The sequence below is a fragment of the Enoplosus armatus genome, chromosome 8 (genome assembly GCF_043641665.1).
Source record: "Enoplosus armatus isolate fEnoArm2 chromosome 8, fEnoArm2.hap1, whole genome shotgun sequence".
NCBI classification, from domain to species: Eukaryota; Metazoa; Chordata; class Actinopteri; order Centrarchiformes; family Enoplosidae; genus Enoplosus; species Enoplosus armatus.
In genome coordinates, this window is record NC_092187.1 from 2,191,186 (window position 1) to 2,210,083 (window position 18,898).

The 18,898-nt window shown below is 45.8% G+C and overlaps 2 protein-coding genes across 3 annotated transcripts in view; both read left to right on the forward strand.

Moving 5' to 3' along the window:
* The window catches only part of ctnnbl1 (catenin, beta like 1), a 51,989-nt gene extending 46,561 nt beyond the window's left edge, over positions 1–5,428 (forward strand). For both annotated transcript variants that reach the window (XM_070910467.1, XM_070910468.1), the window contains one exon: positions 4,829–5,428. In XM_070910467.1, the coding sequence (XP_070766568.1) occupies positions 4,829–4,917 (89 nt within the window). In that variant the 3' untranslated portion in view covers positions 4,918–5,428. The remainder of the gene's footprint in view (positions 1–4,828) is intronic.
* A 4,414-nt stretch (positions 5,429–9,842) lies between these two features.
* The window catches only part of LOC139289443 (V-set and transmembrane domain-containing protein 2-like protein), a 40,561-nt gene continuing 31,505 nt past the window's right edge, over positions 9,843–18,898 (forward strand). The window contains exon 1 of the mRNA XM_070911051.1: positions 9,843–9,960. Within this exon, the coding sequence (XP_070767152.1) occupies positions 9,843–9,960 (118 nt within the window). The remainder of the gene's footprint in view (positions 9,961–18,898) is intronic.

Genomic DNA, 18,898 nt, shown 5'->3' on the forward strand with positions numbered 1-18,898 from the left:
AGGCGCATCATTTTAACATGACGTAATTTTAAGAAATTATCTTATATGCAGCCATCTATCCATCCATCTTTTCAATTTGGTGGTGACCACCGAAGCCAACAACTTATCTGGCCTCCCGGTACCCGTCTCGGCAAGGAAGCAACATTTCAGGTGGAAATGTTGGTATGATTGCTGCTCTTTGGCTGTGGTTGTTGTTTGATAGCCAGCCCGTGCTGTTAGCCCGCCAAAGTGGTTGTGTTGGAATATAATAAAATATTATGAATAATGCAATTCTTCCTTATTCTTTTCATCAAAGGAAAAAAGAGGCCTGGGAAAACTTTAAAAACTGTGGTGTAGAAAAGCAACTCTCAGTTACAATTCTTTTAAGATTGAGTAGTTTTTTTTTTTTTTTTTTTACATTATCCAAGCCACTGTTTAGTACACGTTCCTGTCCAGTACATTGAAACGGTTTTACAGTAAACGGCACTCGTCACGCAGTCCTCTACTTGTGGCTATTGGGACACTTACTTGAGCAGACAGTCCTGAAGATCAGATATAAAATGCAGGTGGAAAACTAATTCAATTTTAAAGTGGCAGAGTAAAATCCAGCATCTTAAGTATCCAGGTAGAAGTGTATTACAAGAGTTTATCGCTTCCTATTCAAATCACCTGTGTACAGATGCTAAAACAAAATGCAGAAACGCATCCTGGCGCGCAAATGTGCATAGTAATTTAATCATACTGTCATTGTGAGAGGAACGGAGATCGTCTGTCTGTCATTCATTCTTTTCTTCTTTTTTTTTTTTTCCTCGCCCCAAAGATTCCCACGTCCTGCCGCATTTGTTTTTTTCCGTTTGGTTTTCAAAGACAGTCTGACATCCATCCTTCCCCTATCATTGTTGGGTAAAGCTCCAGGACAAGCCTCCGCTCACACACCCTCTGGCTCTCGGTGGCATGTAGCTCTGTAGATGGAGCCATCCGTCACGCATGGCAGTGCCAGCAAGCGTGGCAATTCTCCAGTCCTCACTGTGTGTGTGTGTGTGTGTGTGTGTGTGTGTGTGTGGGAATGTGTTCCCTAAATACGCCGGTGTTTTACTTATGTTTTCATCTGTGTATTTGCGTAACTATGTGTTTTGCCTGACAGGGTAGTTTCCACAGTACGTTTTTACTTCCTAACATTTTTTTGTTTTGTCGTGTGTTTATGTATGTATGTTTTTTTTTTACAGGCTGTGTGTGTGTGTGTGTGTGTGTGTGTGTGTGTGTGTGGGGCTCGTCGTGTGTGCCCTCACCCTTTCCGTTAGGCCGCACTGTGGAGCGCTCTCCCGTTTCGAGTGCCCTGCCCGCTCAATGTGAAACTGCAGAAAAAGGTTAAGCACATGCAGAGAGTGTCGCCAGCTCTGCCATCTTGACCTTAATGGCTTTAGTCCGCTGAATGTGAAAGCAGCTCTGCAGGAAGAAAGGCTTAGCACCCTGGGAGGAAGAGCAGTGATTTCACTAATGTTGTGAAAACTTGCTGTGAGGTTCCCCACTTCAGAAACTTTAGGTAGGTTATGTCACAGGTAGTTCGACCCGGCATAATAGAGATGCGTTTATATCTGCAAAAAATATTGTTGAAGCAATATACATCTGTGCACATGTAGCTGATATATAACATGTTACAGTGCGAGAGCAGGTGTTTGGGGTAGTGAAAGAGGCGCCATTCTCCCCATTACAAGTCAGTGCGCCATCAAGAGGATTTAGAAGCTGGTATTTTAAGGTAAAATAGTTCCATAATGTTGCTTTAAGTATGGGGATGATGGTGCACATTTTCAGACACTCTGTTCTGGGAGACATTCATAGCGTTGCGCACGTAGTTGCTAACAGAAAGAGTTGTGTCGAGCATGAAACCTCCACGCAGTGAGCCAAGCAGTGCGTGAAGTGGGTGCGACTGTCAGATGGTTGGTTCTGGAACTTCTGCCTTTTATATAGATGCTGTTTTGCGAATCAGTAATTGAACTGATAAATCGTTACCTATCTTTTTAGAACCATCAGTGACACTCTACACTCTAGTCTTGGTGCAGCTGGATCAGACCAGTTTCAGACTGGTCTAAGTGTTTTGAATGAGTTGTGGCGGCCCAGCTGCAGCTGTAATCGCACTATAAGTTCTACAGTGTGTCCCTGTCCTTGGCTGCTGCAGAGACCGCTCCTGGAAATGATTCTCCTCGTACTCATGGCAGATCAGTCCCAGTCACTGACCTGAGTAATGGCGATGCTCAGCACTGTATTGTCCTCTGCCGCGTTGCCGTGGTGACAGAAGGAGAATGTACCAGCATGCCAAAGAAAAGGTTCTGCAGAGAGTTGAAGAGTCACAGAGTCTCTGACCTTTCTGTCTGTGTGGCTGACTGCACCGCCATTTATAGACATGGAGAGAGACACACACACACACACACACACACAGGTACAATGACAGGCTGGCAATGAAAGAGGCTGTAGATTTTCCTGTTTTTGTTGAGTCGCTTTCTCCGTGTCCCCGTACATGCTTTTCTCAGTCAACCTGAAAATTCTGCCATTTTTTAGCTCGGTAACATCCGCGCACGTCTGTGGATCAAATTTAAATCCCCGGTGCTGCCATTCAAGGCTGCTGTGGAAGCTGCATATCTCTAAACCTCCAGCCTTACACTTTCATGACTTTACCAGAATACCCAATGATAGAGGGACCTCTGTAGTCCAGAGTGGCCTACTGTCATCCCGTCTTCTGACCTGAACTGCAAACTTATGTCTCAAAAAAACTGTTCACGTACTGGTTTGTTCTGCCTACTTTCCAACTCTGCCGATATCTGATGTTGCTCTCTGACTTCAATACACGCCTGCCTGATTTCTTTCCTCCACTTTGACATACTTGTACTTATTTCCGTTTTATGGTACTTAATACTTATATTCCACTAAATGTCAGAGAGAAGTAATGTTAAAAAAAAAAAAACACGATGAGCTCATTAAATGCAATATATTGTTAAAGATTACTAGATACTTCCCCATTAACGATCTCACGAGCCAATCAGGCTAAACTGGTGGTTCGTTTTGCAACCTGTGTGATCCAATCGCCTTCTTTCTCAGTCATACTTGGCTTTAGCGATGGCGCCGTGTTCCCAGATCTCAGCACTTACATTGGTGTGTACACAAACAAACCCCTAGTTGTAATAAACTGTCATTATCTTCGTGAAAACTATGTTGGTATGTTCCTCCAGCGCTCCCATAGACAGGTAGTGTTCTTCCACAGTATCTCTGAGGTCCCTCCGCAGTCACTATCCTTTGTATACAGGACTATCTAATAACGTAAAAACATCCATCCCCCGTCAAAAAACAAAATCTTCTCGCTGCCTTTGACGGCCGTGTTTCGTCCTCCTGCACCCCGCGGGCTCTCGTCAGGAAAGCCCCCTTCGTTCTCTTCTCTCTGCAGCGTCTCCCAGAGAAAAGTAGCCTCTTTTTTTTTCTTCATCTTTCTGCCTCAACATCCTTGGGTTTAATGTGTAATCCCTGCCTCAGAGGCTGGCTGAGATACAGAGCGAATGCCCGGGGTCCACTGGGGCTGCGGCAGCTGCATCTTTCCCTTTCTGCACATTAGACTCACAAATCGACCGTCGGACGGTCTTGAAGGCCTTGCGTGGGAGGGCGGACGCACGGAATGAAGGAAACAGTGAAACGCTCAGAACTGCGCAGTGCACCTGGACTGGTTGCTGTTCACAGCCTGAGGACGGCAGGGTTGGATGTCAAGTCCAGCTGCTGTCCTGGGACCTCTCGTGACATATAAGCATTTTTTTTTTTTTTCAAAGGAGAGATCTCGTCATGTGACTTTTTGTTCCAAAATGATGAACAGGCTAGAGCGAAAGGCTTTTCAATAATGGTCATTCTTTTAGTGCACTGTCTCTCTCAGCTGTGTCCTTTTAGAAATACAAAGAATTGCTTCAACAATGAGATCTCCTGAAAAGAGTTCCCTTCCTCCCTGAAGCTGCAGCATCTCTTTACTTCTTTCTTATTATTCAGAATTTTTAAATGGGGAAGAAGAGATCACTGGCCAAATTTCCAACTGAGAAACGAGGCTGGATGACCAACTGAAACAACAACAACAACAACAACAACAACTTTTCTGCAGTAGTATTCGCCTCCCCGCCATGCATGCCCGAACCCGTTTACCATAAATGTAACTCGGCTTCTTCTCAGAGTCGTAACTCAAATGTAAACACACAGGCGTCGCACATACCTTGCTGCAAGTAGTGGAATTCACAGTTAACAGTGGTGTCGGGTCTCACAAACCCGCTTGTACACTTTAAATAAAGGCACTTTTTATTATGTCATCCCGCTCAGACTTGGTCTTCAGTAGCAGAGTAATCCAGGCGGTTGTTGTCTGTGCATTGCGAACAAGGACAAGAAGATTTGCCTAAATGTAAACAAATATAGAGCTATAGAGAGCGCATGCAAATGAACCAGGGAGCTTTCTAGTGTTTTTGTCAATTTAGACACTTCAAACCAAACGTATGTTTCATCTGAACCTCCTCCCATTTCCTGCAAATTCCCCTTTTGTGTTTTTCTTTTTTTTTCTTATGCTATAGGAGCCTGAGTGAGTTATTATGGCCAGTTCTTTGTCAGTCGCTTTCTCGTTTTTTTTTCCTCATAGACACACACAGACCAACATTCACATTCATCTGCGCCGCCTCCAGTTTTTAAAGCAAACTCCACGCACCCATAAACCCAATGCAAATTTAACTTGTATTATTTCACTCCGGGAATGTTCTCCGTAACCTCAACAGTCAAACAGCAAACGCCTGTGCCGTCAAGGCGACTAATCCGCTGACATTTCTTTTGTCTTTCGCAGAGTACGCTGAAAGCATCGGAGACGGGAAGAGCGATGAGTTCAAAGAGGCCGAGCGGAAGAGGATCATGGACCTTGTAGACAACTTCTAATCTCACTCTCTCCTGCTCTCACACGCACACACACACACACACACACACACACACGCACACACACACACACGCGGGAGAACATTGAAACCCCACTGTTCTGATTTGGGACTGATGGTGACCGTGACCTCTGAGCCAGTCTTAAGAACTGAACACTGCTCTGTGTTTACGTAACATACTATAATTAAAGCCACCGGGTATGTTTACATGCACAGCAACGCTGCCATTGCCATTCTTCCAAAAAGCAATCCTTCCTCATGTAGGGTACTTTTCCAACCCGAGTGACTGCTGCGCATGTAAACAGCAGAAGATTGCAGCTCGACTAAAACACACAGCGAACATGGGATGTTCTCGGAGCTACAGTGCTGTTTATTTTCTGTGCTACGGTGTTGGAACACTGCGGGGTGATTATGAACAGAGTTTGCAGACACCTACAGACTTAATATCTCTCCCGCTTTACCTGGTTTGTTTGTTTTGGATTCCCGTGTAAAATATTTTCTAATAAAAACCCTTGACTGCGCGTTTGGTGTGTTTGATTAATGTCGCGGTTCGGGTGAGTGAGGCTGGCAAAGCTCGTTGATAGCCGTCCCTTGCACACGAATCCCGTCGTGCCTACGCTTGGTTACTGTTGCACGGAGGCACAGATGGAGACACCGAACCTGTATCTGCAGCTTCCTTTGCAGAGTGAGAATCCTCACAGAAAAAGACCTGTTTCTTTACTTGTCTGAACCCACCCACTGTTCTCGGCAGCCTCCCGGAGCTCGCAGCCCACTGCTGTTTTTCTTTGCGACACTGTTCACACACACACACACACACATCAGTGTGGAGGTGTATTATGGCGGAGCTGCACTCGCAAGCAAAACCTGCTGTATTATTCTCCCGTCCTGGGCGCCATATTTCCGTGCATCTTTCCTGTATGCTTATGAGCAAAATAAAATAAAAAAAACATTCCCAATTACATTTTGAGAGTGAGACAGAAGACGGATCAGTGCGTAGAGGAAATGGAAGAGAATATTTTTTCGTATTCTATATATGTATTAGATTATTTGCTTTTTTCCTGAGTACAGCCGGCTTCAATACCAAGATAAGACTCATCCCCTGCTGTCAGAAATAAACAGCCACTGGTGCCGCTTTCCATCTGATGCTTGAATTTGTAACCCAGGAGGGGAAGGGGAAAGGCTGTTTGCTAAGACTGGACAATGTGATCTAAAACTTACCTGACAGTGAATTGTAACATTCGTCTCGGTGAAGCCACAAGGAAATGTAATGCATTTAATGCTTCGTTTTTTTCTGTATGACCAGTTAAAGATCCTGTACTTCCGTAACGGCCTTTAGCCTGATTGGTTGGTCGAACATCTGGTTAGATGTCATTGGTTTTTATACTGTAACAACTCTCAGTTTAATTACACGTGATTACGATTATTTATTAGAAGCCATCGGTTTCGTTATAGTTGGTTCGTTTTAGTTCACTTAGCTGCATGAACTGTCGAGCTCAACTTTTCAGTCAACATGGAAGAGAAATCCTAAAAATCGAAGAATCGGAATAATCGAAAGTTTGAAAATCGCACGGCACACAGCAGGTGAAGACCGTTTGACATGGTCGAAATCTCCAGAACAAACCAGTAAGAGGACCTTGAGCGTAGTAGAAGTAGGCAGCTGTGAACCGTCTCCTAAATAAGCCAAATGCAGCATCCATTTGTATTAGTGTCCTGTCTACAGTATATTTCCGTGTTATTAAACACTTATTTTAACATACCCTGCCCTCCCTGGATCCCTGACCATAATCCTGGCAGGAAGCTGCCGTGCTGGGAGGGAGTGGGGGGGGGGACCTCTCACTGACAGCTGTCACATCCGTTGCCTTTCCTAAGTGTCTTCACAAACTCTAATATCGCTCAGTAACAAGATGGGTAGAGCGGCAGGGCGTCATTTGCATATTGTATTGGCGGCAGAGGCCCGGCCCCATGCATCTCTTATCGGTGATTATGACTGCGCCGTGTTTAACAGCGGTCGTACAGCAATTTCACAGCCGAGGGGAAGGAGAATAATTGTATTTTCCGAATGACTGAGTGCAAACACTGTGCGCCGCTGTGCTTTTGGGGCCCCCCCCCTCTCTCTTTTAGTCGGCGCTGACGGGAGAAGGTATTCTGTTACTGAGCGTCAGCACGGGGATTGATGAAGTGCATGAAACGGGGACATTTCTAACTTAAAGGTTGTACTCGGTGGTGTATGCGGGCCTCCGGGACCTGCCAGTGTTACCGTTTAGCAAAAACTAGGCCACTTCGTCCTGGTTAGAATGTACCCTCTTCAGAAGTAACCTATATCTCAGAGAACACACCTGCCTTTATCTGTCCAACACTCACAAACAAAATGAAACGCAAGAAACAAAACACTAAAGCATTTGGTGAGAGTCACAAAAGGCCTTCCTAGCCTAGAAAACAGGCAGTGCTGGAAGCTCCATGACACATAGCAAAGCTAGCTCAGTTAACAACGTTCATTCAAGAGACGGTATTTTTCTTTATACTCAACACAGTTAAGACGGTCTGCCATTCGTCAAACTTCACCAAAGTTGATTCCTATTTGCCACTATTCCATTGCAATTCAATGATTCGGGGTCCAACTCTTTGCTGTAAGAAAAGCTGGCGTGTAGGCCATTAGACCCTCGGTGAAAGTGAAGCAAACCTACCAAGAAAACCTCGTGGCAAAAAAACTAAATAAAAGTGGGGGAAAAAAACTTCAGGAAGGTCAATTCGGTGAGGCACCGAATTTGAATTTGCTTTTCTTTAACTGCAGGTGATTCTAGAGGAAAAGTGAGGTGGGAAGGAAAATATACCGCTTTGGATTTCTTTCTTTCTTGATGTAGCAGAAGAAATGCCAAACGCCACGGTCGGTCGGTCGGTCGCTCAGTGCCTGTGTACATGCAGACGGTAGCGGTGTTTAGAGCTGAAAGTGATGAAGCATTTTCCTTTATTCCTCAGCATCATCAGCCTTGCCTTGCAACCATACAATTACACAAGTTCACACACACACACACACACATTAAGCTGTCATCCCTCAAACTCATAGGCTAAAAACAAAACTGCTAATTGCTGCCGTAGTCAGCACGGGGCCCGAGCTCAGCTGCTGTACAAGTTCTCTCCACCAAACTGGCCACTCTCGCTCCCTAAATGTTATTGGACACTGCCAAAGCACATTCGTTTCCCATCATTGTTTTGCCAAAAATATTACCAAGGCGCACGCCCCAGTGTGTGGGGCCTAACGGGGGCCCCCCAGAGGTAAACTGACCACCAGTATGGCTGATCATCATAAAGGCATCACAGCGATGCGATGGGAACTCTATAGAACTCTTAATAGTGGGGGGAAAAAAAAAAGGAAGAAAATACGAACAAGGATGGTGTCAATGGACAGGAAGCTCTCAGGAGAAATGCGTCCTCAAGGCAAACTGCAAATTTAAAAGTCTGCCCATCGAAAGTTTTCTAAAGAACTTCATCATTAGACTACAAAAAAAAAGGTCTGCTCTGGATGGGGGGCTGTTAGCAAGTAGCCTGAAATCCTAGATTTGGACCTGCAGTGGGCGTTTGTAACTCCAATACATACCAGCATATTGTATACATATACATTTCTCTGGGTTGTTTTTTTTGTTTTTTTAAATCAATGGGACACACCATGAATCATTTTGCCTAACAAGGTGGACAAAATACTCCCCCGGCTGTGCCGCCCTGTTGTTGTGGGGGGGAAAGTGCTTAAGATCAATGACGATTACACAAGCGCTTACACACTGTTCCATAAAGTCCAATAGCCCCATGTCACGGTGCGGCCTGCCGTTGGAAATGTTCAGTGTCTCAGCAGCCGCCTGTACCTCAGGCCGGTCGGGGTCGGTCAGAGGTTAGCTGCGTCGGTGGCATTTGAAGCTGGAGCAGAACTGACACTTTCCAGGTCAAGGCTGTTGCTGCTCTCTCGCACGGATCCTACGTCGGTTGTGACAAATAAAACCCCATCCCAGCCAAAGCATTTGACTGGTAAAACCCTGACTGGTGACGGACAAGCCGAAGCAAATTTAAAATCTAAAAACTTTTTAAAGCCCCTGAAATCCTGTTCGTGTTAAGAGTTATTAAGAGAGGGGAAAAAAACTCATCAGGACGGGTGTGGGTGTGATTTTTTTTTTTTATTGACAGTGACCTAACAACCCACCAGCTGATTTAAACGTTTTGAAATCCTGGTTGGTGCACAGATGTGAAATCCCGGCAAACCTGTGAAGACAAAAAAAAAAAAAAAAAAGAAGAAGAAGAAAGAAGTAAAACTTTTAAGATCCCATTGCTTTCAGGAAGAAAACACACAACTGATACTGAGAAAAAGTCAGTTCTTCTTCTTTTGGGTCCAATTTGTATTTATTTGTATTTTTTTTCTTCAGGAAATGTTATGAGTAAATCATCCCTGGCACCTTGTGTGAAGCATGTTTGTTGTTTACTGAACGTCAATAAAACAATAACAATAACCACATGTTGCAGCAGGTGCTCGCAGAGGTGCACTCCCATGGCTTGACGAACGAAACGCGGTGAAGTTTTTTTTTACTATCGCTCCTCTCATAGCTGATATCCCCCCACTGCGGGCCGCGGCACTCCCCCATTTGGGAGAAGTCTCCCTCCGCCGCATGTAGAGCCGACTGAACGGAGGCGGATCCTCAGTCAGTCTGCCGGCACAGAGGGAGGCTGCGGCGACTTCTCCGCTTCTTTCCTGTCTCGCAGGCGTCTCGCCTCCGCTTCCTTCGCCGGAGCAAGCCACCTGGATTTAAACAAACAACAACAAACAAACAACAACAACAACAACAACAAAAACAAATATTTTCCGGCGTGCACTCCACCCGATGTGAAAGAGGCAGAGAGAGAGAGAGAGAGAGAAAGGAGAGAGAGAGCAGATCAAACCGAAGAGAAATGGGAGCGTTCAGGATGCTGCTGGGGACTTTACATTACATGGGACTCTACATGCAGCTCGGGGTCTCCACAAGGCAAGCTGGACGTGGCGAGGTGGAGAACCACATCTCCGGGCACGGTAGGTGTGACACCCGCTTCAGATCCCCCCCCCCCCCCCCCCTTTCTTTATTTTTTCCCGTGCAGCACCAGACATCAGAAAGGGCTGCAAGGAGGACGGCATAGGTTAGGATGCCATCTGCCCACACGCAGGGGAGACGTTAAACAAAGGGCAGCGCGCAGGCTCCGGGGGCTGACGCCGACTACACGCCGACCGAACGCCAATGTGCGTTGACTTTGACGGCGTCGGGCATTCAGTGGGAAAGAGTTTGGCTCTGGCACCATGAAGAGATCAGCCTCATTCAGTCAGTGCGCGCATCCATCCATCCATCCATCCGTCCATCCTCACTGGACCAACAAGGGTTGTAAAGTGTTGTTGGGAGAGGCTGAGTGCTCGGTTGATGTGTAAGGGTTGTGTTCTTTGACATAGCCGGTGGTGTATCTCATGACTGATAGGGTTTCTGTTTTCTCTGAGAGCTGCAGCTCCCTCGCCGGTGGCCTCTCATCCTCCTCCTCCTCCTCCTCCTCCTCGTCCTCCTCTCTCCCCATCAGCGATAGATGGAAAGTTCATGTTTTCTTGCAGCATCCCCGTGAGACTCAGCAGCCCCCCCCCCCCCCCCCCCCCCTCCTTCCTCTCTCATCAGGAGCTTTCCTAAATGGACTCCAGTGTTTACACTTTGTTACGTCATACAGTCTTCACACGCACACACACACACACACACACACACACACACACACAGAGAGTATCACGGCTCTCTGGTTTGTTTCGGTAACTTTGGCTCGGCCTGGCAGTCTCCACAGGTGTCAGGCTGCCGGTTTGGCAGATGTGTGTGCAGTGTGTGTGTGTGTGTGTGTGTGTGTGTGTGTGTGGGTTGAGAAATAAAGAGTATGGAGGAGGAGACGGAGGTGATGGCCAGCAAGTCTGAATGCCTCAATGCCCTTGAGACACCGAGTCTTACAGCAATATCTGTCACCAACTTTCCTCACTTGTGGAAGCGTACTTGCTCCTCAGCAGCATCCCGCCAACACATCTAACACACAAGGACAGCCGAGACTTGACCGCTGTAAGAAACGGCCGTCATAGCAAAACGCAACTTCTTCCTGCTGAAAACATTATCAGTTACGTATGAAGTGTCATCTGAAAAAAAAAAAGGGTTAGGGTTAGGGGTTAGGGGGTTAGGGTTAGGGGGGCTGCGCGAAATTTGCGTCTAAGAATCACACCTTAATGACATCGAATCTCAAAGCGCCTGTTACAGCGCAGGCGAGATTCCCGTTCCCTTTGATCGAGACTCTGAAATTGATTTATCTCGTCAGGTAGGATCGTGCCTGCACTCACAGAAAGCGATTCGTTGAAACTCGAGAAGAGGTGAGACGAGTTTCTTACCCATTTTCTAAGCGGCAAGTGTGTCTCATCCAAAGCAGGAATCGGGAATGTTAGATCGTTTTGAAGAATAGAAGAAAGAGGCGGGGGGGGGGGGGGGGGGGATGCCTGGCTCTGTCCAAATGTAGAAAACATCTGCCGACCGGAACCTTTAAAAGCTCACAAATGAACACGTTATATCTCTTGTTCAGAGGCAAAAAGAAACAGGTTGAGGTTTTTAGGGGACTATTTGTTGTTGTTTTTTTAACTCCCAGTAGTATGGATGTCCCGATGTTTGCCCCCATCCTGATCCGAGTCCGTTAATATTGGGTATCTGCTGAGACGGACTCCGATCCAGTCCTCATTATATTTACCTAAATGATCCACTGAGCAGCTGCTTGGTCTTGCGCTCATGAACTCATTTGATCCAAATGCTGAAAGTCATGATTCAAAACGTGATTCGTGATCAATTATTGATACATGACACAGCGTGCTGCAACGCTTGCGGGGGGGCCGGCGTGGACAAAAACGCACATTTATTGAAAGACTCAGAATGGAAAACGTAGAGAATGAGCCAAGAACTAACTTGTGCAGAATCCTAGCTTCAGTGACGAAGGACGGCACCTGTTATGTGCAAGGAAGGTGGGACACAGTGAGAGCTACAACAGGAAATGAGGGCGGAGGTTTGGCTGGAGATCTGTGCTCGGGCCCGCGCAGTCGCTAACGTGGGGAGAATTACAATGGAAGGTGGTTAACAGATTTTTCAGAACACACACACAAATTATGATCCCCGAAATGTCGAATGCAATCCACTTGCTTTTTCCTTTCCCAGAGCTTTCGACTGCATTTCGCGGTCTTGCTCAGTTGTCATGGAGATGGTCATACATGGAGGACTGTCTCTTTTTAAAGATGGTCCCTGGTGTTAGTCTTGACTCCTGGTCGATGATCTTTGACAGTCGGTGCCGTGACCAGTCCTGGTCTGATGTTGTTTCCAGCGTTCAGTCTCTTTTCATCTTTGTTCCTCACAGCTTCCTCACAACGTGTGCTGTCATGTACCAGCGCCAATCTTTCTCTCTTGGGGGGGGGGGTGGTCCTATCTTTAGGTTTCACCAGCAGAGATCTTAAAGTGTTGAGTGGTTTGGGGTAAGTACTGACTCTCTTGTGACCTCGTCCCACCGGGATGCTTCTGGTGCCATCCACTAAACCTTTTAGCACTTTGCTAAACCCTTGTTATAAAGCATCGCAGACGGGCTGGGACATATGAGCATGACGTGTGCTGCGTACCGTTGTCATGTTTACGGATTTCTCTGTATTTAAAGGGTACATGGGCCCCCCAATTTGACATATTTTGGCGTCTAAATGACTTAAGATCGCCACAGCCTGCAGCCGCAAAACAGGCTGCAATGACATCCTTGTGGGACAACTGCGCCCGTCAAAAGTACGCCCACCGGAAGTGCTTGTTTTTGCCGGTGACAGGCTCAGATTGTTATTCCAAGTCTGTTTGTTTTGGTGTAGCATTTCTCCTCCCGCCGGTCTGCACGGTGCAGTGTTGGGACACACGAGTGTTAGCATCCATTTGTAGCACAACTAGCCACAACCTCAGCGTTTCCCTATCCGACAAAGGTAGTCTGTGAAAGCCTGACTTATGATTCCACTGTTGTCTTCCAAACTTTTTGTACCTATTAATCATTTAGACCCCAAAATATTAAAAAAAAAAAAACTCGGGTTTAAAAATACCAGAATTACCCTTAAACTTTCAGATATTTAGTACTTCTCCTTTTGTTGCCATTTGGAGCAATATGAGTAATAACTCGCGGCAGGTTGGCACATCCATAACATAACGTATCAGAATGTGTTTTCAAACTGAATAATATGCTTGTGGGAAGAGATATTTTCGGAGCAGTGGGTGTGTGTGAGGTTTTTATGGAAATGAGTGTGTGCAGAGACACTTGTTTTTTGCTTTGTCCTGAGGGGAGAATGAAAGAAAAGAGGAGGGCAACGAGGGATTTAAGACGCTTGCAGAAGCGAGCGCAGCACCAGATTAATGTACTGTAGTCCTAATTGAAATATTAAGTGGCCCTGCAATGCATTAATTAGTAAAACATTCAGGACATAGTTCTTAATACTGAAGTACGGAGTTAAGTCTAATATTATTGTCAGATGATTTGCAGGTATTATGGTTTGCGGAGTGGGAGTGATGAGAGTTCAGCGATGCAGAAAAGTGTGAACCCACGTGAACTCACTTAAACACCTTTATATTGGCAGAATAAAATGTACCACTTTTTTTGGACTCCTTGGGGGGTGGGGGGGGGGGGGGGGGGGGGCGGTCATAATTTATCCTCCTTTTCCTTCACTGGCACTCCACCAGCTGGAATAGAGAACAGTGAGGGGGGAAAAAAAAGAGAAGGAAGAAAGAGAAATGAAAGACAAAAACAATTTGGAAATCTTTGCGAGATTTTCATAATGTTCTGGTCTACATCTGCCCAGACGCTGCTTTTAGTCGTTGATTCTTTTCAATTAGCTCCTGATTAGGGCATGGTTATCCAGTGAGGCGATTATTCCAGCCAATCAATTGCCTTAATGAATCAGTGAAGAGTAAATGAGCCGTCGGGCCACTAAGCACAAGATGCTAAAACTTAACAGACGTTTGGGTAACAGTTTTTTCGTCGACGGTTCCGCTCTAACAACAGCAGATCTCCCCGTCAGACCCCCGAAGAACGTGCATTATTGTTTCTCCAGCATCAATCTTAAATTCAAAACATGTTTCCCACTTAAATGTGGGGTGACTCAACTCACTGGACGAAAAAAAAAAAAAAAAGACACGTGTGCCTGCGAGCCTTAACCCAGGGTCAGCCTTATATCTCCACCCTGTTTTGAGCTCCATCACCGGAGAAAACCAGGCCCCACTCTGACTCCCATTATTACATTGGATTTGAACCATTTTTCTCAATTCAACAGGTGAATCATTTACCATTCAATGGGGGACAGAAAACCTTTTTTCCGGCTGCTGCGCCACCTCAAAAGGCTTCAGGCGCCGCTGCTCCTCTACACCATGACACCGTATTTGAAAGGAATATACTAGATGGATGAACGCATGAGCGTAAACCCAGGTCTGGCACAGATGCAATCACAGCCTGCGATGGTTAAGCCTCCCTTCCAACCCCTTTTTTTCCCCACCTCAAATGCCCTTTTCTAATGATGGGTTTGTTGTGTGATAAATATCGCACTGGGGGGGGGGGGGATAGGATTTCCACTGAAAGCAAACTGGAGCACTGAGGCAGTGACATCACACTATTAAAGATTTAACAGTGGCCAATGCAGTATCACTGGCAAACATTCAACAGCAGCTTGTGGGGTTTACTGGTGTCTTCTGCCGAATCAGACAGCAAATGTCCCCGTCTGCTCCTCGCCTTCCACTCGCTCGCGGTTTCACCTCTGATGGCGGCGTGGCCTGGCACGACAGCGGGGTTCCTGCCATCGTCACAGCAGCGAAGTGTGGAATCGCGTTCGAGTCTTTCATTGCTGTCGCGGGGTATATAGCACACCGCCATCTAGATCAGGTGATATGGGCACAGGTCCAAGTAGCGCGGTATCGGATTATTCTGAAATAAGTACGTAAGCGGCTGCTTCCTCCCATCGGAGAGATCTTCAGCCAAATGAAAGAAAATGAGTGTTTTTAGTTTTAGTTTTTTTTTTTTCCATGTGTGTTGTTCCAGTCAGAATTGAATGAGGAGCCTTGAAGCACTGAAGTATAAACAAGCATATTTATGTTGTAGCAGTTATATATAAATTAGCCTCCAGAGACTACATCATGATAACAGCTTGCATTCTTTGCAACATACAAAACAAATGTTTCTGTTCAGGAATGCAAGTAAATAACTGTAATCTGGCATCTCAATCAAAAAAAATAATAATGTGCTTTACTATTTTATTCTGCTTTTTTTGTAAAACGGTAAATTTGAGAATTCATGGATAACAACAATAATTCTATTTCAGCATTAAAGATATCATTTTGATTAAAGAGCTTGGCTTGCACGTACTGGTGGATTAACCATTACAGAGACATCAGCAATACTGTTCGTTTAGGGCAGCGGGGGCAAACACCTTACACTGGGGTGGGGGGGTCTAATACATTTGTTAAGCACTGTACATTATTACATGAATTTCTCTCCCTTCCAAAAGGGACAGTAACAAATTAAGATTGAATTTTGAAGGTACAATGGCCCCACTTCAGATATTATTCAGTTGCTGGGTGGTTTGAAGACTCCACTATCAGCACGGAGTGTGTCTGGGGGCCTTGCCTCACTGATTACCGTACAAAAGTGATTACTGCATTTCATGGAGAAAATATTTTCCGCTTTCAACCTCCGATGTCCTCCGGCTGCTCTGCCTCAACTCCAACCCTGTGGTTTTGTGGTGTTTACTGATGGGCGGCTGAGTAGGCGATCCTTCAGTGCGGCCCAGGACGTATTCGCGTGCACAAGAACGTGGACCCCCTCCGAATGCGGCCCGAGTGATCGGATCTCAGTGCGTCCTCAATGCGTCTTGGGTGCACTCGTACCATGGTATCAGAGCTGCCGTTAGTACCGGGTCTGAACAGAGGCACTGTTGATTTTTTTTTTTTTTAAATCTTCTACTATGACAAGTCAAAATGTCTGCTGTGAAAAGGCCTAAAGATCTAATGAGGTTATTGCCGTGTGTGACGATTACGTGGTCGATTGACAAGTTATTTCAGCAATTTTCATTTTCATTTAGTTGTTTTAAGTCACATATCAAGTAAAAAAAAAAGGTAAGCATTTGCAATCATGGCAAGTGGAATATGTGTCTCTCTCTCTGTGTGTAATTCTGTATTCTGTAAGTCACTCGACACGCCGATATGACTGCAGATGCTTGGCACTCTTTCACTCTCTCTGTGTCTGTCTGCCGCTGTCGGTAAACACAAAGAGGCAGGCTGACAGTTTTAAAGCTTGTTGGTGCTCAGCGGCAGGTAAAGCCAATGTATTTAGGTCCTGACCTCGGTATATGCTCGGCTCTGAGAAGACAAGTGCTGGAGGGAGGCCTCGGATGAACTGCAGAGAGGAGAGAAGTGATTGCTGTGGCGGCCGCGTACCTCCGCGTAGTCTCAGGACTTAAAAATCAATCTTCTGCGTCCTCCTCGGCTTTGTCTGAATATCCTTTCATGAGCAAAGTGAACTCAAAGTAATAGCCCATGACATTTTCATATTAAGAGGCGTTGATTTTGCTGCCCTTCGCTGACTCAATTCAACGGGGATTCGAGTTATGTCCCCTTCTAGATGGCTGTTCAGTTTCAAGGACTGCCACATGACAGTTTGAATCAAATAGAATCAGCTATATATATATGTAGATACGGACTCTAAAATGAACAAGATGTCTGGTGACTATGAATGCTTCATAAATAACGGATAATCTCTCTAACTATAGTCACTACATGACAGTTACAAGAGCTTATGTTGGAGACGTAAGCGTGGCTTGGGACAGGCCAGAACACCTACAGTATTGGCAAAATGTTCAAAGAGCGATGACGTTGATTTGAGGTATTCAATTGACCAGTCCAGTACGTCTTGGCAGCCTACCTGAGAACATACCAGACGAAAAATCAAGTCAAAAAAACTTTTATAGCTAATAAAATACAGCGCAGTGGATAGATGTCGCAGCAAAGCTTCAACCGAAAAAACAGAAACATGAATGGTTGTCCTAACATACGTTGATGCAATGGTTACAGTTGAAGTCTGCGTAAAGGAAATTCAGGAGATTTGTTTCTGAACACACTGTACGTGTTAGGAAGTAATAATTGCTGAGAACATGTGGAAAGACTGTGAACTGTCCCGAACTGCGGACCTTAAAGTTGTTTTTTGGGCCGCCTTCAGATCATGACACAACTGAAAGTTGAATTCCCCTCCAAAACGTAAGGCAATTAATTCATTTCCTGCACTGAACTGCACTCGTGTATATATATATATATATATATATATTTAGAATATTTGAAATTTGGACGGCGATGCCCGTATTGTCTGCCAGCCTTGCCTAATTTTACCGCCCCTGCTCTCGTCCACTAAAATGATCTCCGGTTTTTCCATCTGCCGCCTGAATCCATGCGAATGTCTTCTTTCCATGCAGAAATACAAGGATTCAGTGTCTCCCCAGATTAAATGTTTTATTAAGGTAGAAAAGATACATTATTTGGGGATTTGCAGCTCGGATGAGGCCACTCAATAATATAACAGCTCTGCAATGCAACGGGTCCGTAAGTGAATCATGCATTTACAGAGAGATAGTAGAGTAATGTCAAGAATGAATGGACATGAAACGTCCCTGCTGAGTGGACAACACTGACTGGCTGTGGTCTGATGCAACCAGCCCGATTTATCAGTCTAAAAAAAAAAAAAAGAAGTGGCAGCAGTTCAGATGCTGTACTCATTGCTTGACAATGTGGACTCAAGACCTTCGGCGTCCTCCATCATTCTTGCCTCCCTCCGCCTGTCACTGCTAGTTGTGTTGTGTGTAATAAACCCGCTGAATCCTCTCCTCTCTCCTCCCCCTCCATCAGAACGCTCTCTTCAAAAATTGGCACAAACAAGCTGCGGGGGTCAGCCGGCAGTCAAGGACTCTCCCTCTTTCTTTCTCTATAAGTGCCTTCTGCAGCGCTCGTCCTTCACTCTCTGCAAAAGCACTTCACTGGTGTGTGTGTCTGTGTGTGTGTGTGTGTGTGGGGGGGGGGGGGACATACTTTGGAGGAGAAATGATTGCGGGCAGCTTTGAGCATGGCGATCCAAAGCTACACTTTCTCTGAGGTGTCCCTCTATGACTGAAACTCATCTCCGGGAGTCATCATCCAACCGGCGGGTGTGTGTGTGTGTGTGTGTGTGTGTGTGTGTGTGCATGTGTGTGTGTGTGTGTGTGTGAGGCTCTGCAGACTTTGTGTGAGATATGATAAAGGCAGCTTTGAGACAGATGATTCAAACCGTCACTCGCTGTATTCTCTGTGTGTGTGTGTGTGTGCGTGTGTGTGTGTGTGTCTTTGCATGGGTGTACACTGTGAGTGGTGTGTGTGTGTGTGTGTGAGAGAGATGGAGGAGGATAGAGTATTCCCTCTATTGCACTCAGCATGATGATGTTGGGGGAAGTGCTTGGCTGTGAAGACTTGTCTGAGAGAGTGTTGCTTATCTTCCATTAGACACATTACTGCCAACGTTGCCATCAAAGTGGAAAGGCACACACACACACACACACACACACACACACACTTCTCCTGGGGAGGCACTTGGCAGGATTCATCTGTTGGCAATCTCAGCGAGGGAGGAAAGAGGAGGAGGATGAGGAAGACAGGCGTAGAGGGGAACGTGATGTATCCAGGGTCCAGGATCAGTCATTTGCAGCCTGAAAGAGCTCCTCAGCCACCAGCAGGCCGCCGCATAATGTAGTGAAGTATCAATGTTCCCTGGAGAGTCTCTCAGATTTATTTATTTATTTATTTTTTTACACACTTTGCAACTATATCTTTAAGTCTCATGTTGGTTTGACATTTATTCTCCCCCCCCCCACCTGCTCGCCGAGTGTTTATTTGACTCCTATTCAGAAA